The sequence below is a fragment of the Schistocerca nitens genome, chromosome 3, assembly GCF_023898315.1.
Source record: "Schistocerca nitens isolate TAMUIC-IGC-003100 chromosome 3, iqSchNite1.1, whole genome shotgun sequence".
Classification (NCBI taxonomy): domain Eukaryota; kingdom Metazoa; phylum Arthropoda; class Insecta; order Orthoptera; family Acrididae; genus Schistocerca; species Schistocerca nitens.
The window spans coordinates 447,360,060-447,383,719 of NC_064616.1; the positions used below are offsets into that span (position 1 = coordinate 447,360,060).

Sequence of the window (23,660 nt, forward strand, 5' to 3'; positions counted from 1 at the left end):
TGGATCACTCAGTTGATAATAGTATTGCTTACAAAAGGCAAGGTTCTGGATCTGAGTCCTGCTCCTGAAAATATTTTCATTATGCAAGTTTCAAGTAACAGCAGATCAATGCAAGTATAGTCCAGAGATTCAATGTAAATAAAGTAGAAATCTTAACAGTTTTGACATTCTGGTGTAGGAAAGTAGAATAACACTCTTGTATTGCAGAGTATGTTGTACAGTTTTGTACTTTACATCATCTGTGACTATGCCCATTAATTTCTACAGAGTGGTGATGGCCTTCAATCAAGGACACATCTGAATCCATATATCTGTCTTCAGTCTTTGACATTGTGCAGCAGCTTTAGTGTTTTTACCATCCAGTGGGGCATTTGAACATGCCTGTAATAAACTGTTCATCAGCTGCTATGGAATATATTGGCTTTAGTAAAACTTAGGATAGTGACACTAGTCAAATAACTGCACATATGGAGGCTTTTAAGCAGTCATTCTTCCTGCAGTCCATATTGTGACTGAAATGTGAAAAACCCTAACATGTCATACCATGCACTTCACTGTAGGTTACTGAATACATGTAGATGTACAAGCTGAAACCATTTTCCCTGAAACTCAAACAATCCTAATATGAGTAGTGTATTAATACGCAATAATAAGCATTTCTGTAGCAATAAAGGTATTCTCATTTTTTCCATAAACTTAGTGTGCTATGATTTTCCCCATTGGTAGCATGATAAAGTTGGTTGGTGTCAGTAATGGTAAATAATTTGGTATGATAATCCAGTTTTAGGACTGTTTTAGCCCAAAAACTTATATCTATGCAGTCATGGGAAAAATGATATGCATGTTTAGAAAAAGCTTGCTTGCACTGCACACATGACTTTAGTTTCCAAAAAATTTCTTACCCTCTTTTACATTGTTTTAGGATTAGTTGATAAAGCAGTTTGAGTCTGTGGAATTTGGTTGCATTGTTATGGGACAGTCTGGGTTTAACCAGCAACAGACATGACTCCAAGCTTTGGAACTGTTTATTGCACATTTATTAGTATATGATGTAGCCAAGGATTTAGTTAGACTCCATGTTGGGCACTATTTATGAAGTAATGGAGTTTGCTCAAGCCAAGACTCATTTTTAGTGAATGACTTTAAGTTATAATTCCACTTAAGCGAGACATTAAAAGAAAGTACCTCCACAATCATTTCCATTGGCATCCACATCATCTTCTGCAATATGATGTCATTTGGATGTGGTAAGGAGGGTTTGGGGAAGGCACAATGCTCCCACAGCTGTTGTCAGCTTTCCAGAGCTTGAAGCTGCTACTTCTCATTCAAGGAACAGAGGCTGAATGCATCTGTTCCTGTCCTACCACCAAGGAAAACTCCCTGCAGTACCTTCATGTGGCAGGCAGACACCCTGACCTCTTGGCTATAGAGGCAGACCCGAGTGTGGCTTTTGCAAGGTAATAATAAATAAAGGGATTAGGGATATCAAGTCCCGAAATGAAACTAGAGTTTATTTTCACAATATGTTATGTTTGGGCCACAGCTATGAAGTTCAGGTACCCTTCATGAAAAAGTTAATATATCTCCACCCCTATGATTAAAATGATAAAACAATAATAATATGCTCATTATATTAGTGAAAACTCTCCGAACTGCTTCCAGGGTCATTAGTTATTGTTACTCTGAGACAAACAGAACACTGGGATGTGGAATGCTGGAGTGCGTGTTGTTTAGCCATCTCTCAGCACCACAGCTTGTGTGCAGGAGTCAGCTGGGATTTCCTCAGTGGCTGCATGACGTGGTCCACAGTGTCTATAGCCTTGGCAGAGACAGATTTCTGGCATTAGTGCAAATGTCTCCCTCTGACTGTCACTGTGCAACAAATCAAATTCTTGAATGTTGTGTGAACTGTCGTAAAGTCCCTTCCATGAAGGCTTGCATTGAAGAGTCTACCCTCAAATTTTGCAGTGAAATCTATCACACAAAGTGGATCTCTCCCCTTGCACTCTGCAAAGTTTTCAGCAGGTGTGTTCATACATCTGATGAGTCATCTCAGGATCTGCTTCTGGTAAACTGTTTCATTTTGCAATGGTTTTCACAGATATTTCATAATGTCCTCTTTTCGTGCACTAAGATCACTCATACACTTGCCATGAAAGTTTTACTGTGAAAGCATTCTTTTCTTGTGCCAAGTAGTATTTTTTCAGATACCTAAAAATTCTGTGACCAGCGAATATGTCATTTTGACAGCTTGGTCTTTGAGAACTGCCTTCTGCCTCCGAACTGTATGTGATCCTACAGCTAGCTGTAACATGTACTGGCACATCTCAGTCCCATCCGCCAATGACTCTTTGTGTCCCTCCTGTGATGTGGTAACTTTCTCATCCTCTCTGTCTGTGGCTTTCATTGAACATCTCCAGACTCCTAACAGCTATCAGCAGCTATGGTGAGCTGTGCCTGGGATAGTACTGTGGGGCGACAAAGCTTTCTCCCTCTGTCCCTGTACAACAGGCATCCTACTTCGTGGGCAATAGGTGTCTCATTTGTCTCTTCACTATAACGTCCTGTCATTAGCAGCACTTGGATTTTGTTAATTGTTTAAAATTTTGAATGTTTTCTATTTGACATTTCTAACCCTATATGAGGTACACAAAAACAGTACACCAGTTGATAACCTTCTGAGACAGACACTTTTTCCTGTACTACTTCACATTTCTTTGATAATATATTCATTATCTCTTATTTTGTTGTCAGAGAATTTGTTAGATTGTGTCCTAGTATGCATTTGATGCACGTGTAACATTTCAACAGTTCCGTGTTATTTCTATACTTGAGATTTACCTTATCTTATTTACCACAATACCAGTGTTTGCAGATGGAGCATAAAGCAACTATTATGCCTTTTTTGGAGCACATATTACATACAAAATGATCATATATTAACAAAGCAAAATTATATGTTTTTAGAACTGTCTTATCTGGTTCCACCTAGCATACATCAAGTGTAATTAATTCAAGTGAAAAATAAGCAAAGGCAATATAACTACACAACAAATAATGATGAAATGTAGTGCAGGACCATTCATATTAAGCTTCTTACAGTTTTCATGGCACCAAAACTTGTTAACCTACGATTTATTTTTTATACTTTATATATTAAACTAACACCTCTTTGGAGTATCTTGAACTGAGCTTGTACTTACCATCACACAGTTGTGAAGATATGTTATATTTGTAACCAACAGGGCATCTTCCCAAATTCATATCACTACCATCATCACCTATACCACCATCCCCTGTAAATAAGATCATCATAAATGAAGAGAAATTTCAAGAAAAGCCTAAAATGAGATAGTTCACAAGTATTAATTAATCCTGCTAGAAAAGTTTGGTTCCAAACAAGTAACATATAAAGACAAGGAAAATATTTTTCAGTTATCAAAATTTTTTAAAACTATTAAATTTGTGTTCATTCACATCTGAAAACAAGATTTATTTTTTCTATTGAAGCATTTATTGCCAATAAAAAAGCATGTAAAGATACTGAACAATATTATAAAAAGGATAGTTGCTACTCACCATATAGCAGAGACACTGAGTCGAAGATAGGCACAACAAAAGACTGTCACAATAAAAGCTTTTGGCCAACAAGGCCTTTGTCAAAAATAGATGACACACACACACACACATGCCCCCCCCCCCCCCCACACACACACACATACACACACGACTGCAATCTCCGTCAGCTGAAGCCTCAGTTATTGAAGATTTATAAGATGTATAAGAAGTCTTCCCCAAACTTCAATAGTTAAAATATGGGCAAATGAACTATATCATTGACATGCTTTCTTGAATATGACCCATATGGTGTCAGTCACAAAACTGCAATCACAGATGATAACACCAAGAATGTCAGTACTAAGAAAATGGATGATCAAGGAATAAAAGCATATAAAATAGCTACCACCTCAGGAAAATTGGAAGAAATAATTCAGTACACTTTTGTAGAAGAATAGGCTGTGCAAAGGCTTCCCACAAGATGAGTATCATATTTGTTGATGCTAGTCAACAGTTTGAACTGGTTTGAAATGAACCCAACTGACTTTATATAATGATTGACTACTGCAGGTGACACATGGGATCAACACAGCATGCCAGAAATTAAACACTTATAAAAACAGAGGATAGAAGCCACTGATGTTGCATTTAAAAAAGCTGATTCCATCAAGTGGACTGCCTATGACTAATATTTGCTGGAATATAAAATGAGTTGTTATGTCTATTGCATCACAACATTTAGAATAACTGGTAAATACTATAATGGGTTCAACAAAGGACAGACATTGCTATCTCTGAACCTGGATGCACACTATCTATACAAATACTTTGCAAGAAACTGTAATAAATGATTTCCCATGGGAAATAGTCAGAAGTTTTATTAATAATGACTAGCAGCTAAAGGTGATCTTCTTTGGAGGGTCTGATCTGTCAATAGGCTGTTTTTGATAATTCACTTCCAGGCAATGTAAGAGAAAAGCAACTTTTGTCCAAGTTATTTAGGTTTGACATACTGCTTGGGACTAACCAACACCCTCTGAAGAAATGACACATAAAATGAAGTGTAAATATTATCTACTCATCAAAGACATGTAGGACAAAGTACACTGATCTAAACTGGGGCTAAAGGAATGATTTAGGTCCCCTGCCATGCTCCTAAGGAACATACATGCCTATATTGGGGGTGCTAATCAAGAAAAATAACAATAAATAGTGGGGTATGCTAGAAAAGCCATGCAAGCTGGTTCGAAGATATTATTCGTAAAGGCTAACAACTACAGTAAAATTTAATAAGTTACTACCTCTTAATCAAGGAAGGCCCTCACTCATGGTGGAGTCTTTGGACAGGGCAGACTACGAATGGCTTATGGCCTTTGTTCCTAGTCACTTGGTGGTAAATGGGTGGTGCGATCTAGGAATGGTGAGTGGCTGTCTGTATACTAGCTTGGTGGCAGAAGTTCCTAGGTCAGTTCTGTGTGTGATCTGGGTACAACAGTGGAACATTCAGAAGAATAACATGTGAGGGTGGCTTTATGTGTATAGTAGAAATGTTCCACCATGCCGTTAGCTGCAAGGTGGTAGCTGGTGGTATGGTTGAAACTGGAGCCACAGGTGGCTGTCAGAGATCTGAAGAGAGCTGAGGGGAACTGGTGCCCACAGTCTGTAGTGATGTGTGGGCATCCAAAGCAGGACACCCAAGTCCGAACAAAGGCTGCAGCCACAGTTTCAGCTGAAATGACGGGGATAGGGGTGGTCTCCAGCAAGCACATAAATCTGTCAGTAATTATCAACGGATACAGTTATCCTTTGGAGGAGGGTAGTAGGTATCTGCATCAGGCTTTGTACAGCCGCAGTCAATGGAAGCACCTTGAGGAAATACGGCTTGGGAAGGCAGCACGGAAAACACAGCAGCACTCTTCTTGTTAAACAAACCATGACAAAACACTGACACTGAATGTGGTGTGAGAATCCTGCTGTTCATGCATACTCCAGCAAAGTGTGCCAGATGACAACGTGAGCCAAGTGGTGTTCTGTGGGATGAGTTGCTGAGAGCATGGCTGGGAGTTGTTGCCTCACTGAAGTGGAAGAAGAGACTGCTCGAGTGACGGTACAACAAGTGGGACATCTAGAAAGTGTGGCCGTCTAAGCTCTACCTCCAGCAGAAGTGACCAGCGGGAATTTTGGGAGCTGTGGTGATACCTGGGCTGGCAAGAGCTTGGTTGATCACTGTTTTTCAGTCTGTGTAGCCCGTCGTCTATTGCTACAGCTGGAGGTGATGGAAGGAGTCACCACAGGGCTGCATAAAAGTGCAATTTTGGTACAAAAACCACTGCCAGGCCAAGATGTTTTCTCATTGATTCTGTGATATTTCTTTTAGATATTGCTATAATGAGTGAATAATATGAAGGCATGTTGAAAAGTAATGTCTTCAAATTTTTTATGTGAATATTCTTCAAGCTTTTTACACAAAACAAATTTTATTATCATTCTACATCTTCACTCTCCATATCTTCTCATCTGCAGCCATCTGCCACTAGACAACTCTGAACTGTAGCAAGTAACATGATGGCATTTTGGTGCGTGTGAAACATGTTGTAATGTCAGTGCCAGACAACACAAAAGCACTACAAAATCTGTGACAGTCCGACGCTTTGGGTTCACTATCATCAATCATTCTCCATACAGCATCAACGTGGCCTCATCCAATTTTCATCTGTTTGCACAACTTGAAGCATCCCTTTGAGCACATCACTTTGATAGTAACGAAGCAGTGCAAGGAGATGTGTGATTGTGGCTCCGTCAACAATGTCAAACATGCTCCAGTGCTGGTATCAACAATGAGGTCTCTCAGCAATTAGAATCACTGTGTTGAGAAATAAACATGTAGACTTGAAGACTAAAGATGGAGAGTGTTAATACAATTTGTTTTAACCAAAAAAGCTTTAAGAGTTTTCACATTAAAAAATTTCAGAGGCACTAGTTTTCAGCACATACTTGTACTTCAATAAGTTAGATGCCAGCACTTTCACAGACTGATTACAAAGCTATCACAATGTACAACTTTTAAAATCTTTGTTTGTGTTTTATGTTTAGGATCTGATATTTTTGTAATTAATAGTTAACAGCATCAATCAACAGCTGAGTATTAAGTGTGCCCACTGCTGTGAAGAGTTCTCTAGTTCAGGAATTTTTTTCTTCATTGAAGTACAAGAAAGGGGTGCACACAGCCTTGTAATGCTAGTTAATAGTGTTGACTGAAAAGTCTGGGAAGCAGACACTCATCGGGAGATCCATGTGCTTACTTTCACCTCCATACTGCATCTGAATGTCATCACTGTCAGAAGATGACATGGTAGCTGTACACCAGGATGAGACTGATTGACTCAGGGGGTTATGGGACTAAATAGTGACATCATCAGTCCTGTGATTCAAAAGTTACTTGTGTAAGTTAGAGGGTCCACTAAAAGTGGGCACATTCAGTCAGAAGGGTCAAGCTATAAAGCGAGAAAGTTAAAGCACACACAGTAGAAGGCATAAAGGGCAGGCCAAATCTAAAACCTTGAGCAACAGAGGAATAAAAGAGCAGTCTTTGCATGGGGTAGTGGCCATGGGTCCCAAACCCAGAAAAGACGAAGAGACACCCCAACAGCAACAACCCTGTCCCCACTCCAGGAGCTAAGCAAAACCTTGTAACTCAAAATAAAAACAACTTTCATGTAGGAAACTGACAACCAGTTCTACCATCCACGAATTGTCTCCTAAAATTAAAGACAAGGGATCTGGAAGACTATACTTAGTATGAAGGGCCAAAAGAAGGGGACATTCCACCAATATATGGGATACCGTCAGTCTGGCTTCACAGTTACATTAAGGGGGTTGGCTCATTACACAAGAAAACACAATGTGTGAGCCTAGGATGACCAATGCATGGACAGAATAAGATAGTGGACTCCCTCCAAGACGAGTGGAAGGAAGAGCACCAAACTGCAGTAGTCTCCTCAATTGTGTGGAGCTTATTACTGAGAGCAGTAGCACATCAGTTGTCATTCCACTTTTTGGCAAAGACGGATTTGATGTGTATCCACATATCTGCACCTGGAATCATGAGAGGGAATGGGGAGGGGGGAGTATCTGCCTCTCTCGCCAAATGGTCAGCCAGTTTATTCCCTGGGATGCCCACATGACTTGGGACTGTAAGGAAGACAATGGAGCAGGCAGCACAGCCAAGAGCAGAGAGGAGATCATGGACAGCAAAAACAAAAAGGGTGATGAGAGTAGCATCGGTCTATAGCCTTGAAGCTACTAATTGGATTGATACATATTAAAACAGTGTGGAAGGAGGCCTGAGAAACAAAATGGAAGGCTCTGTTAATGGCTAGCAGCTCTGTTATGAACACATTACATGATCCTGGCAGTAAATGGTGTTCCATTCCAGTAGGATACAGAAAAGTGTATCATACCTTATTTACTGTTTTAGAACCATCAGTGAAGAATATCATAGCACCCTGGCACTCTTCAGGCATGGAACATACTAGGTTTCAGAATATGATAGGGGTAACATAGACTTTAGGACCCTGGAATAGGTGGATCCAAATCTGTGGTCAAGGCACCATCTACGGGTTTGTGTGTGTGTGGGGGGGGGGGGGGGAGGGGGGAATGGGGGGGAAGGGGGGGGTGCACGAAGAAATACACAAGGGCGCATTCCAGTGGGTGGGGATGGAGATCCTGACAGAGGAAAGTGAGATGCATTCCAACTAGCAATCCCATCCAAGAGCAGTTATTAGGAGGGAGAAATCCCATGTTTGCAAAGAGGACAGGGTACACAGGATAGTCAGGGAATCATCGAATGACGATTGTGTAAGAAACCAGGAGTTGGCTGCATCATATTTGTAAAGTGGGAATCCCTGCTTCTGCGAGGAGACTGTCGACAGTACTAGAGTGAAAGGCACCAATAGCCATACGCACCCTACAATGATGAACAGGGTCAAGTAGTTTCAGAGTGGATGTAGCTGCTGAGCCATAAACCTGACAACCATAGTCTAATCTGGTAGGCACCAGAGCATGCTAAATATGGAGAAGAGTACCATGTTCTGCACCCCAAAATGTGTGAGCCAGGAGGTGGAGAGCATTACGTTTCCACGTACAAATAGTCTTCAAGCCATGTCAGCTTTTTACCAAAACTAAGGCCCAAGAAACAGGGCTGTACTACAACATCTAGGCACTGGTTGCCTAAATAAAGTTCTGGATCAGGGTGTACTGTGAGTTGATAGCAAAAAAACCATAGCCAGCGTTTTGGAGGAAGAAAGCTGGAAGCCATGCGAGAGGGACCACGCAGAGGCCCATTGGATGGTGTCTTGGAGCTGGTGTTTGGCATATGCTACTGAATGGGAGCTGCACCAGATGGAAAAATCATCAACATACAATACTGGGGAAATCAGAGGCCCAACAGTGGTTACAAGCCCATTGATGTCAATGAGGAAGAGTGTTACATTTAACACAGAACCGACCAAGAGATTGTTCTGCTGGATCTAGCGGGTGCTAAGTGAAGTGCCAACTCAAACCCGGAAGAGCCAGCAGGATAAGAACTCACGGGTAAAAATAAGAAAGGGGCTGAAAAGCCTCAGTTATGGAGGGTAACTAAAATGTGATGGCACCAAGCTGTGTCATATGCCTTATTCAGGTCAAAGAAGACTGCAACAATGTGTCAGCAGTTAGTAAAAGCCTGTAAGATTGCTGTTTCCAATCTGAATAAATGGTCAGTTGCAGATCGTCCTTCCTGGAAGCCACACTGATATGGGGCCAATGGCCTGATATTAGAGTACCCAACATAATCAGAAGCTAACCATCCTCTCGAGCAGTTTACAAAGTATGTTGGTCAGGCTAATCGAGTGATAGCTGTCGAGAGATGTTGGGTTCTTCCCAAGCTTAAGGTCGAGATAACTATGCTGTCTCGCCATTGTGAGGGGAAGACATCTGTGAGTAAAATGTGATTGAAGACCCTGAGGAGATGTTGCCTCTGGGTGGTGTCCAACTGTTGGATCATTTGGTTGAAGATGGAATCTAGGCCTGGGGCCGTGTCATGTGAAGAGGTAAGAGCCTGCAAGAATTCCCATTCAGTGAAGTGTTCATTAAAGGGTTCAGCTTCATGAGAGATGAAACAGAGGGGGGTTTGTTCAACTCAGTATTTCTGTAAGAGAAAGATAGCACTATAGGAAGGGGATGCCCATACTGTTGCAAAGTATGTCGCAAAGTATTCTGCAAGGACCGATGGATCAATACACAGAGCACCCTGTAGGATAAAACCCTGGACAGTTGATTGTTGCTAGTGGCTCAGAAGGCTATAGGGCTTGGATCAAACCTGTGATGAAGTGGCATACATCCCCAGGGAGGAAACACAGCACTCCCAGCATTCCCTTTTACTCTGCTTAAGAAGGTAGTGATCCTTAAATGTGATCAGGTTGGTCTGGGAATGGTGTCATTTAAATCACAACAGTGCCCATCGGTGGTCCTGGAAAGTGACTGCTACATCCTGGGTCCACCACAGTACCAGCTGACAATGAGGGGGACCTGCGTGTAGGGGGTTAGCAGTGCCAGTGGCATGAAGGAAAATGATCGAGATGTCTTGCACAACTGTATCAATGAAATCTGAGAGAGAGGTGTCAAAGTGCACATTTGAAGTATATAAAGGACAATTGACTCTGCAGAATGCCAACCATGTGGGCTTGTCTGCCTGGTGGCAACAGAGGAATGATAGAATCACAATGATCCTCATGGGGTGACCAACATAGGAAAGCCAGAAGAGCAGGGAAGATGATCACGAGATTGATAGCAAAAAAGGTGCTGTGAGCGGCGCTGAAGTGGGTAGGGGAACCATAACTGAGGATACACAAATCATAGTCTGTAATAAGTTGGTCGATTAGAAGACCCCTACCTGTCACAGTGGCACTCCCCCACAGGGGATGGTGTGCACTGAAATGCCCAAGGAGGAGGTACAGGAGTGGGAGTAGCTATATTAAATGGTGACTGCTGGGGTTGTTTGCACTTGTACTGCTATTGCTTCCAGGTTGGTATGAAGTGGGATCGAGTCAATAATGACATTGGTACGAACCAAACTGCAAAGCCCTTCAGACGCTATCCCACGGCCAGCACAGTTCTGACAGAACATTAGCAATGAAACTTTGGAGAGTGGTCATCAGAGAAGTGCACTTCATGAAGAGCAAGACAGAATGCAGAATAAGAGGAAACAAGTTGTTGTATTTCCGATAGGTGATGGTAATATTCATTGTAATTCTAACTTATTATCATGTAGTGAGAGTCCAGATTAGACATAAAGAAGTCAAGGGGGGTTATTCACCTTGTCAATGGTCATCACCAATGAAAACGGGGTGACATCCATAAAAAATGTGTCAGATTTGGAATTAAGAGGAGGGGGAAACGCCCCCCCTCCCTTGGGATGCCCAGGAAGCCTCATCCTTAGACTTGCATTGCTTCTTATTCTCTCTCGGGGGGTGGGAGGAGGTGTTATCAGTAAGGGAATGGGTGGCAGTAATGTCCAGATTGGACAGAGAGCGAGCAGCTTTGGGCCCTCAGAGCATGGGTCCCTCGTCTGACCTGAGGCTGCAGGCTTCCGATCTTGAGAATGCCGGGGAAGGTGTTCCAGGAGGGAGCCCCATCCCTAGCAGGAGCCAGAGAAGATGATGTCTTGAATGTGTGGTTTGACATTGCACCTGTATACCATTACCTTGACCTTCTTGAGCAGGGTACCCCCTCAAATGCCAGACTGAAAGCACCAGTGTCTAAACAATGATCCTTCGGGCCTCTCTGGACACACTGGATGAAATGAATGCTATGTCATTCTAAATTAGCCCCAAGTCCATCATCATACTGGAGGAGAAGGTTCCTATGAAAATTTACACCCTTTGTCATATTGAGAGACTTTTGAGGAGTGAAGTCTCCTAAATGGTCACAGGCATGAAGCAGTGCTGACTGATTGGCACAAATTGTCTTTATAAGGAGGAAGCCAGATCTCACATTGCTTAAGGACTCAACTTCACCAAACTTGTTTTCAACGTGTTCCACAAAGAAAAGGGGTTTGGTGATGGCAAAAGTGTCCCTGTCTGTCTTGGTACAGACCAGGAACTGCAGAAAGGGTTTTGCCCCAAGCCAACAGGCCTGGCTATCCTCCCAGGGGCTAGCCAAGGGGGGAAATACTAGGTGGATAGAAACAGGAACTGAGACAAAATTATTCCTAGGAAGAGACACAGCCGTGGAAGACCTGCCAGAGGGTTTAACATGTTTAATGTGCTAAACGTCTGCCCTGAAAAGAGGCTCATCTTGTGGGTGTCACGCAGCCACAGCAAGGCCACCTGGCAGGACAGCTGTTGCTGGGAGTTCTGATGCCCCAAAACGATGGGCATCCACTCCTAGGCTCAAAAGAGATGTTCGCAATGCAGGTACTAGCAGTGTGATTCCTGTTGTGTCAGGGGCTCAGCCAGATGGTACATAACAGCCCCACCACACAGATTGGCTACTGAGCTGATGACCTAGCAAGGAGGTGAAAGGGCTATGGCAGGGAGGGAAGGGAAGGGGGAAAAGGGAGAGGGAAAAGGGAGAGGGATATGGAGAGGGTGAATAGATAGAGTGGGAGAGGAACGCATGGCAAAGACAACAGAGAGGGAGTTCCTCCCCATCTGGCTCACACTACAGATTTCAGATTTGGAGATGTATGTCAAACCCATGAGGACACCAAGAAAGAAAGGCCAAAAAGAGGAGGAAAAGCAAACAAACCAAAACTGCAAGACAAAGCAAAGTTAGGAGGATAGCCAGGCTGACATAAATAAGAACACCAAGAGAGGGAAAGGAAGGAGCAAAGGGAAAGGAATAAGGACAGGTAGGGAGAAGGAAGAGGAAGGTAAAGCAGCCCAGAAAAGAAGAAAGGCTGCAATAGCTCGGAGACTTGTGCATGCCACACATGTACCCACTAAAAGAGCTGTGGGCCGCCTTGGAGGCCAGGATGAGAGAAACCCATCTATAGTGAGGCAACATTCATGAAATTAGGAAGGAGAAAACACAGCAAAATTTTTGTAGGGGAACCAATTTTGGAAAAAGGGATTTAAGAATTGGGTCTTCTGTATGTCATCATGTCTGCCTTCATAGGTGATCAGATAATGTAGATGACTCCCATGCAGAGGACCTAGATTCAAGTCCCAGTACTGCCAGGGATTTTTCCTTGGTAGGAGGACTGGACCCGGTGCACTCAGCCTTGTGATGACAACTGAGGAGCTACTTGAATGACAAGTAGTGACTCCAAGGTCTGCAGAGCAGACAACCATGGGCAGACTAGTCTGCTGACTCCACACCCCTGCATAATGAATCCAAATGATGGCACAGGCTGAGGATGCCATGGCAGTCAGTCAGTCCTGATTCGTCTTTCTGTGGCCACAGTGGAGGAGTTTTGGATTTTTGCTTTGTCTGTCATTGCCACTATGTTTAAAGAATATATAGAAAGACAGCTTTGATCCATTACTGATTTAATATTTAGCCCAAAAGTTCTTAGGATCTCTTGTGAATTCTATCGCATGTCATAATAAATCATAAATGTCCAGCCTCAGGTGTGTCATGGAATTTCTATAGAACATCTAAGCGCACGTGTTTAGGAATCACTGGTAGCCACCTCTTTCCAAATGGATCAAAGCTTTTCTTGCAGAGTAATCCATTAACTACCTTAAATTGTCCTTTCACATCCTCTGACCGATTTAAGGCAAGCATAATTTGAGATAGCTTGACGTCCTTCTTCTGCTCAGCAGAGAGATCCTGGAGTGCAGTGAGACAGTCACTATCTTCATCAAAGTCTTGATGGTCTTGCACAGGGTTTCTTGAGAGACAGTCGGCATCTTGGTGTTTTCTTCCACTTTTGTACACTATGGTAATGTCATACTCTTGAAGGCGTAGTGCCCACCTGGCGAGTTGGATCCTTAAGACCTGTCAACCAACAAAGTAAATTACGGTATGTAACAACTATGAATGGCCTTCCATAGAGATACTGTCAAAATTTGCACATGGCCCAGATCACAGAAAGACATTCTCTTTCTGTAGTTGAGTAGTTACTCTCGGTTTTTGTAAGTGTCCTAGAAGTGTAGGCTATAACCTTCTCTTTTCCATCTGAGGAAGCTTCTCACATTTCTAATACTTTTAGGAATAGGAAATTCCGTTATAGCTCTCACCTTTTCTGGGTCTGGCCACACACCTTCATTTGACACAAGTTGTCCAAGTATTTTGATTTCTTTTGCTCCAAAGAGACACTTTCTTGCATTAAGTTTCATTCTGCCTTGTTGGAGACACTTAAGAACAGCTCTCAGTCTTTTTATGTGTTCATCAAATGTCTCTGAGAACACTCTAATGTCATCTAAATAACAAAGACACATTCTCCACTTCAGGTGCCTTAGAAGATTATCCATCATTCGTTCAAAAGTTGCTGGTGCATTACACTAACCAAACGCCATTACCTTAAACTCATACAGGCCTCAGGGGTGATGAATGCAGTTTTCTCACGATCATCCTCATCTACTTCGATTTGTCAGTATCCCGAGTACACGTTTATGGTGTAGAAAAACTTAGCCCCCTTCAGACAATCTAGCATATCATCAATTTGTGGAAGAGGGTAAATGTCCTTTTTAGTTATCTTATTAAGCTTCCTGTAAACAACACAAAAGTGCCAACTGCCATCCTTCTTCCTGACGAGAACCACTAGTGATGACCATGGGCTCTGCGAGGCTGAATGATGTCATTCTTCATCATTTTCTCTACCTCGGCACAAATTATTCAACGTTTCATTGCTGACACACGGTATGGTCTTTGGCTTATTGGTTGATGGTCTCCAGTGCTTCATCTTTGATTTGTCTAATTTGCTCTTCACCTGTGGATTGATGCATTCAGAGAACTCTTGAAGAATGGCAAGTAGCTTCTTCTGTTGTTCCTTAGTGAGATCTGGTGATAGTCGAGCTAGAAGATCTTGTCTCGTTGTGGTAGTGCTAATTTCACCCACAGACTTGGCATGGGAGGTTTCTATGATGCCCAGCTGTTCTGCAATTAACGGCTCATTGTTTGCTATGCACAAGCACATGGATCTGCGGTTCTCAGTGACAGTTAACTATCCAATAATTCATCGAATCCATTCTTAAATGAGATGACAGAGGTTGGGATGACCAAGTTATTCTTCAGTGGTATGCTTCTCTTACATTCCACTACAAGATCCATGGGTTGATGCATGGCATGACACATGACAGTTACCTTTCTAGTGCCGACTGCAGGAATGATCACTTCACCCAGCACACATAGTCTCCTCCCACTCGGATGTGCATCTTCCTGTCCACAGTTTCTCATCACATCTAGCATAATCTTCGAGCAATCACAATCTATAATTGCCTGAGAAGCTTTCAGAAAGTCCCATCCGAGAATGACATCATGCCTACACTCTTGTAAGACAATGAATTCTAAGGGCTGTGTATGGCCACTTATACCCACATGAATGGTACATCTTCCTGTAGGTTTTACATATTTCCCATTAGCCATCTTCAGCAGAGATGTTTTGTTGTCAATGAATAGGGTTTTCTGCAGCTGGTGATGGTACTTCTCCAAAATGACTTAAAGTGATGCTCCGGAGTCCTCAAGAGCTTGGGCTGGTCAGCCATCCATGAGGATATCAACATGGTTTCCTGTCATTTTTATAGTGATCAATGGAGGAGGATTTTTCTCTTCGGTGGCCTCACCTCCAAGTAAGGTCACGCCCTTTAGTTTTCCAGCTTGCGGTGGCTAGGTGATCAGCTGGAGCTTCTAAATGGCAATGTAGACCTTGATCAGCATGTTGGGGAGCGTTGTCTCCAGCGGCTAGCTTGTGGTGATGGTGACCTACATCGTCCTGCACCCCCATCTGTTTGTTCATCTTCATCGTCCAGAAGTTGGCGTTGGCTAAGACTAGTCTGCTGTCTTCTGGCACAGGCATCACCAAATATCTGCTGCATTTCTGTACAATATAACACCACATGTCCTGGTTGTCCACAGTGGAAACATACTGGTTGGTTATCCTGGGTCCTCCAGGGGTTAGTCTTCCTTGGTGCCCAAACAGGTTCCTCACGCAGCGTTGTAGGAACATAACTTCACCTGGGTCTCGACTTTTTTACTGTTTTAAAGGGAAATGAATGACAAGCGATTGGGTTCAATGTCTGTTCCACTTCCTCCCTTATGACCTCTTTAAGTGTCTCATTTTTTTGCTCACTGTGCAATCCAAGTGCCTTCTGAACTTCCTCTCTCACTATCTGACGAAGAACACTCGTGAAATCAGTTTCTTCCTCAATCACAGACATTGATACGACATTTGGAAGCCATTCAAACTTCTTGTGTGTTGTGTATAATTCTTTTTTGATGCATTATCTTGATATACTGGCACCGTTTTATGAAGTCATCCTTTGTCGAAACCTCCTTCAGAAGTAGGGCTCAATACATGCCCTCAGCAGCACCCTTCATTAGATGTGCAACCTTATCTTCCTCCTTCATTTGAGGATCCTCTATTTTACACAGCTCCAAGACATCTTGAATGTAGGATGCTGTCATTTCTCCTGGACGCTGTGCCCTGCAATTTAATTTATCTTCATCCTTGCATTTCTGTTGTCTGTCACCGAAATACTTGCACAGTTCCACGTGGAATACTTCTCAGCTTGTGAACTTCTCCTCATTTTTCTCATACCATTGCTTGGCAGTGCCCTCCACGTACAAAAATAAATTAGCCAAACACACAGTGTCATCCCATTTATTAAATTTGGCTATACGCTCATATACTTTCAGCCACTTGCTTGGATCTTGGTCATCATCACCAGAGAACTTGGAAGGATGTCTCATGTAGTGGCACACAGTTGCTGTCATTGTGACGTCCTCCTCTTCTTCTGTCTGTGATAAGAGTGTGATCTGTTGAATATGGCTCGAACTCTGGTTTCTCGCCATGTAAACGGCAGCTCTGTCATGGCCTGATGGGAGCCACTGTGTCGTCGACAATGTGCAGTATCACAAGTTCCATCCAATACCCAGAATCTCCACCAGAATAATGTCACATAGAGGAAGGTGTAAGTAGATGAATGACCAAAACTAACTTCACTTAACAAAGGTTTATTCAGCACTGGCACATACAAGAGTGTGGAGCAAACTGCCTCCGGCCAGAACACATACAGTAAATGTACAGCTACAGAACATTCCAGTCAGGGGCGGATCCAGGATCTCAGTCAGGGGGGAGGGGAGGGGGGGTACCTGCCTTCCAAAAATTTAATTCCAAATAAAACTATTAATACTCTATACGCACATGCGCAAACACACACACACACACACACACACACACACACATATTCTGTTTTTAGTTTAATTGTGTATCGCTGTGTGTTTAATGAAATAAAAATATTTTTCAAATATGACACGTGCACTTCAAAAACTCTATGTTTGTCTGCTAATGTAAAATAATCTATAAAAATGCTAATGTTCATTTGTTTCCATTCTTAAATCTTCTAAATGAGTTCACCAATTGCTTTCATTTGACAGAATGTTGCCATCAAATTCGCGTATGTGTTTATACGCACCAATGACGATACGACTGCGAAAAGTTATAATAGGGTATTTGACCGTTCAGGAAATCATCCTCACGGATATTACCATTAAGTACGTATCGTAACGTAAGGTTCAGCTGAGATGAGTGAGAAGCATCTCTTGTCTCGTCAAAAAGTAATGAATAATATTGTGATGAGCGTACGCTACTCAAAATTTGCTCTGAAATCTCTTTCACACAGCATGAACTGAGAGCATTTTGAGTTGTCTTACTAATATATGTAGCATTTGACGAAGCTGACTGCAGGTGTTGCTCCAGTTTTGTATCACCAGGAGACACTCTAAATCTTAGCAGTTCTCTAAAATTTCCTTCGTTCACAGCAACAATGGAGTTCTTGGAATTTGCCTGTTTATGAAATATCTGTCTATCATCTCTGTGTCCACGGAATGGTAGATTTTGCCCCCCAAGGAAAATAACCCTTTCGACTATAGGACGAAGTCGTTCCCTGTTTCCTTCCACCTCTTTGCTGCACTGTTGGTGTACACCAGGGGTTTCCAAACTAGGGCCCACGGGCTGAAACCGGCCCGTGAGTGCCGGCAAACCAGCCCGCGTTAGCTGGCCGGACACCCCTGGTATCCGGCCCACCAAATATTTAACGTGGTACCTATAATGCCAACAATTGAGTTTCGAGGCCTATTGCGACCAATACACTGTGACATTCGCTCTGCTACTCGCTACAAGACTACATAACTACACTTATTGTTGTACCGCTTGAAATAACAATGGGTTGACATACTGTACCTCTGTTACATCTTGCAGTAATAGTGTTGCTAACAATGATTTTGAGATTTCGTTAACTTTGCAGGACGCTTTCGTGAAGAATGTGCAGTGACACACTTTTTTGTTGGTAAAATTCGCCAGAATAAAATACACCAGAATTTCGGTCAGGTACGTCCACCAATCAAAATTATGTAATTAAATAAAAATCGTAGTTCGTTTCAGTGCTAGCTATTCCCACAACCTTACATTTTTGCGATTTCATCTTTCCTTTAGCCTTACATTACGGTGATCATGGAGTGCTAGGGTGCTTTAATCGCACTAGGTAGATCTTGGCCCTTATGACTTTGTGGAGGAGTCAACGTGGCCCGCGGACTAAAAAGTTTGGAGACCCCTGGTGTACACGGTTGATTACCTCCAAGTGTGGTTTATTGGTTTATTGAACATATTGCATTCCCCTGTTCTATGGCTCTTCTGTGATAAATGTGACTGGCATGTGCTTCCAAATCGCCATTCTGCCCTGCAATATCCTTGAAGTTTGTCAGCTGTTTGGTCACAAGCTTTTGCAATGGCACAGTTTTTTGAACTCCGCCAACGCATCCAGTATTAACAAAATAAACCTCTTCTTGCATGTGAAAAGACAAGTCAAGGGTATCTGCTGAGGTATTTATTCCCAAAATATCGCTTCACCTCTTTACCTTTGTTCATATGTAAGGAAAATGGAAACTCATAGTCATCTTTCAGTTGCCAAGGATTCGATAAGAGTTGATATTTTGTGTAGTCATCAACATGTTTATCTAAGAAATTTCCAATGTCATAGGGGACACTAGACCCAGTATACGAATTAGACTCAGAAGATGTAAGCGACCCTGGCACAGTACTAAAACTGTCACACGCAGTAGACTCAACGGGTTGGGAAGAAGCTGAAGCAACAGGAGTCACAACTTCAGTACTTTGCTCAAAATCAAGCCGAGGTCCAGAAGGTGGAGTACAAGCCAAAACTGCCCACTTACGGACAGGCTGAAAAAATGAGTCGATGTTTCGGGTTCATTTCACTGACAACGGTGGTCGTTGATTTGCCTGTGGGATGAAGGAAAGTAGTGTTAAAAGGGGTAAGTAGTTCCATATTCAAGAAGAAGAAAGAAAAGACATGCGGGGGGCATAAGCAGAATGGAACTCGCAGCAATTGTAGGGGACGATTTCTTAATTCATATCATTAAATTTTAATTTTGTAATGACCAATTAAATTAAAAAAAAATCTGAATCAATGAGTTACCAATTCTAGTACAATGTGCTACTAACTGATTTCAGGGATATAAGGGGGAAATGTAGACTACCCTTTTTTTCTCATTGAAGCTATTACAGTAACAATGATTTACTAGACCATAATAAATGAAGTAAACCACTAGCAGTAACATAAAATCCATTTTTATTTAAGCTAATTGAAAATGTAAATGCAAGACAACGAGTTACCAGTGACATGTGTGGCATATGTTAAAGATAAGGCGTGAAGTTTATTTGCTTTTACTTAAAATTTGTTGTGTTTGTATTGAAATATAAAGATAAAAGTCTGTTGATGTGACTGATACATCAATTTGCTTGTAGCAGAATGGCCTTTTCTTAAAATTTGTTGCGTTTATGTGACCAATAAACCATTTCCGAAGACATGATGATTCTGGGAGAACTCTAAGACTATTTGTTTATTTGTTTCTTTGTCTGTTCTTATCACGCTGCAGGGCGTGTTGCCATGTTTTTTTTGGCTTGAATATTTGAAGGACTCGTGAGGCACCCACCCTTTGTTGTACAGATTTTGACTTCTAACTTACATACGGTAAAAGTTTTGTGAATGCTGAGTGAAACAGGAGTTTTCAATCTAGAACATGCTGACATTGAGCTATCAATATGCAGAAAGCCGAACACGTTCTCTGAAAAGCAAACCAAGTAAAGCTTGATGTTTTATGTATTGTCAAAAGCTGTGGTTACTGGAGAAAGAACTTTCGATCTGAGGTTTTAGATTATTGGAGAGGACGGAACTTTTCAAGGCAACATACCAAAAGTTGCCTGGTGCGATAAGCGAAGCCACAGATATCCAAATCTTGATGGCCCGACTGAGGACTGAACACGGGTCTCCAAACACTTCATTACGTGTTTTGCACCAAGCTTTGATATGTCGTGAATAAAACATTTGAATTATGTGAGGGTCTTATTTCAGACTCAAGTGACAAAACGAAAACGTGAATAAGATTTAAATCATTTTTAAACGTTCGATTGCATTATGAGATAGCTGGTAAAAACTGCTTTTGTTTCAATTAAGTGACAACACTGTATATAACATGCAAACATCTAGGTCCTTGACAAATTTTGGGCATAAAATTGTGTTCTCAAAAACAGAAAAGAAATGAAACTTAGAAAAAAATGTGCTCCATTACTAATTATTCGTGGTTTGCTATCACTGTATCAGATGCAGATGTACAAACACATTATACCACAGCTTTCTCTATTAGATAGTCCTTTAGCACGATTTGAAACCAGCGTACTATTCGCAAATCAGTCAGATCCAGGAGTACAAAACGCCTTAGTTCATACAGTTGGAAACCTGAAGAACAGTGCCAAAATGTTTAGCAAGCTCCCACATAGCGGCCATATCATGATGGTCTACAATGCACTTTAGTGAAAGATTGTTACATATTATAAGTGATCATTATCTGCAGTGCTAAAAATGTCACACAGATGTAATCTTTTCCTGTGAATATAGCATTTGTTGACATTATGATCTGCTACGCAAACAAAGTCGCGGCTATCATATAGTAGAGAATAAAGTACAAATGCTTCTTCATAACAAAATCTGTTGGGACAACAGGTTGAAAAACGGGACTGTTCCTTTCAATAGGGGATGTCTGGGCACTTTACCTAAACTTTGGATTATGCTTTTTGATACAACTATATTCAGCACATTTAGGGCTTTTAGAAACTGGAAAATGTTCAGAATTTTTGTTATTGTAAATTTTCAAAATAAGGAGAGGGTTATTAATTTTTTTTTAAATTTTTGTTCGAGTTCGATGTTTTTACCACCAGACTAAATTGGAGATGAAAAAAGAAAATAAATAAAACAATTGTTTTTGCATAGCAATCGCCCTGGTACCTGAGGCCAACTACTGTATGGCAAATAGTTCAAACGACCGAGCTGAATGTCGTAGTTGTCACCTTTATCTGTAGTGCACTATCAAACCCATAAGTTATGTATGACATCCTTTCCAGCAGCAAAAAATATACTAGTTCATATAATCAATAAAGTAATGATACAATCATTTGCACAGGAGAGGTCAAGTGATGAGAAAGCGTACTGTACGTCTTTTAGAGCAACTAGATAACTTCCTATTCCTGTACTTCCAGAAGTATGGGGGTGTTTTCTTGTACTCCCACACCTTCAAGACATTTCTATAAAAATAATGCCCCACTGAAAACTACAGGTAACGATAACAAATTTGCACTGCACTTAAAATCAATTGGGTCACAAATACAAACAAATAGTAATCTAATGAAATGGGATAACTTGCTCGCTCTCCAAACTTCATTACAGAAAATTAATAAAGTCTATGAAAACTCACCATGGTATTTCTAACAATTTCCACAAATAACAGAAACGGCAAAGGTTAGCAACTGCAGACATCTTCCAACTGCGGAGTGCGGCCAGACTACTGCATTCACACGGAACGCTACGTGTTCGTAGACTAGCAGGTAACAACATAACGGGGAGTCCTGTAACCTGCCTCAGCCAAAAGCCAACACAACACAGGTCAGACTGAGAGCACCGGCCGGTGGCCACCCAAAGCGTTCGCACGCTGTCAGTTTCTTAACAGTCAAACTGCACCTCAACACAACCTTCTTGACTTCAGCAGTTCGCAGTAGTTTCTAATATATGAATGTTTTCTGTCAAATCACGCTTCTAGGCCTACTACAGTGGTGACATACAGTACATTATCACTATCGTATTTCACTGAATTTGAGAAGCAAAAAATTCGAAGCCTACATTTTTTTTATGTTGTTATTTAACGACTTGTTGAAAATGTGGTCATTTGAGACAGCTTAGTGCTAACTTATTGTAGCTTAATCCAGACATCACTATCCTTCGTGTACACGCGGCTCATGACAACGCCTAAAGCTGTTCCGCTGTACCGAGCACCATTGGGTTTTCAGAGTCCTGTGAAATACTTATGAACTGGTGGCGAAATATATATTATCAATAAAATCATGTGGGAGGAAAGCAGGTGGGGAATGATGGCATTATAGGATTCAGAAACAGGATGTAACCAATAAAAATTCATGAACTAGCAACAGGAGCTCATTTTTTCTTTAAATATAGTTATGACAGTTTAGCAAGCTCAAGAGCAGATTCTTCCTTCTACTCCGGCAGTTTCCTTGGCTATTTGCAAACACCAGTTTGTTTCTTCAAGATTTGACTTCCAAAATAAGCAAACAGTTTAAAGCAAAGCCACAACTCTTAAGTTCTAACACTGTTATGAAATTCATGCTTTTTTCAGATTGTGGTAGAAGCATATGCTTAGTACCTCAGAATAAATTATACTGATGAGGAAAATGCATCTTCCTCAGTTGCCCTCTTCACTTTGGAGAAAGAGAAATGAATCTGAGTTTTCTAGATTTCAGTATCTGTTTGAATCTGCTGACCGTAACATTTATATTCTTACTGTATGAGAGAATGGATTGTGAATGAATGCACAGACGTGATTTTTGTGTACATTATTACATTTGGCTAATTAATATTTGTTCACATTCCGCATCAAAAGTGAGGAGAAAGCCAAAATGGGGGAGAAGCGTTCATCCAGATCGAAAACGTGCAATTGCAGAATAAAAGGGACTGTCTTAAGGTTCTCACTATTTGCAACTAATGAGAATATTTTCAAGTATTCCTTCGGTGTTCATCGCTTAATCATCAACACCATCTCTTTGCAAATTGCCACTAGAAAAAAAATTTACATACACACTGCAGGGAAAGTGCTAAAAAAGGGACACAGATCGCTCATGCCTCAGTGAATATTATCATTTTATTCGTAAGTATAGTTGTTTCTTCTGTAGTTTATTCGCTAAATGGAAGGGGCTTCAAGGTCTCTTTTTGAATTGTTACATCAAACTGCGGGCCATTGTTTACATCTTCAACTTCAAGTAAAACATGCTAGATAGGCCAACGTAATCAGCCCCTAAAGCAGTCGGAAAAAAAAGATTGGTCACGCACCGGGGGCATGGGGGGGGGGGGGGGCAATTGCCCCCATTGCTCACCCCCCACCCCCAACCCCCTCCCTTGGATCCGCCCCTGATTCCAGTACAATGATTCTTGCCATTTCTGGATACTTCTAGAATGTCATCAAAGAATATATTGAGATTTTAGATGTAGAACCACTGATCAGTCATGATAGGTATACATCATTAGCTGTTGCACTGTTGTGGTCTTTGGTCTGAAGACTGGACTGATGCAGATCTCCATGGTACTATATCCTGTGTAAGCCTCTTCATTTCTGAATGACTACTGCAGCCGACATCTCTTGGTCTCCCACTAAAATTTTGCCCCACAAACTTCCCTCAAATATTAACTGGTGATCTCTTGATGTCTCAGAATGTGTCCTATCAACCAACCCCTTCTTTCAAATCAAGTTGTGCCCCAAATATCTTTTTTCCCCAATTCTATTACGTACTTTCTTGGCAGTTACATGCTCTACTCATGTAA

The 23,660-nt window shown here is 41.6% G+C and overlaps 1 protein-coding gene across 3 annotated transcripts in view; it reads right to left on the reverse strand.

Annotated features, from left to right (window-relative positions):
• LOC126248378 (fibrillin-1-like) overlaps window positions 1–23,660 on the reverse strand; it is a 647,044-nt gene that overhangs the window by 350,385 nt on the left and 272,999 nt on the right. For all 3 annotated transcript variants that reach the window (XM_049949314.1, XM_049949313.1, XM_049949315.1), the window contains exon 8: window positions 3,204–3,296. In XM_049949314.1, the coding sequence (XP_049805271.1) occupies window positions 3,204–3,296 (93 nt within the window). The remainder of the gene's footprint in view (window positions 1–3,203; window positions 3,297–23,660) is intronic.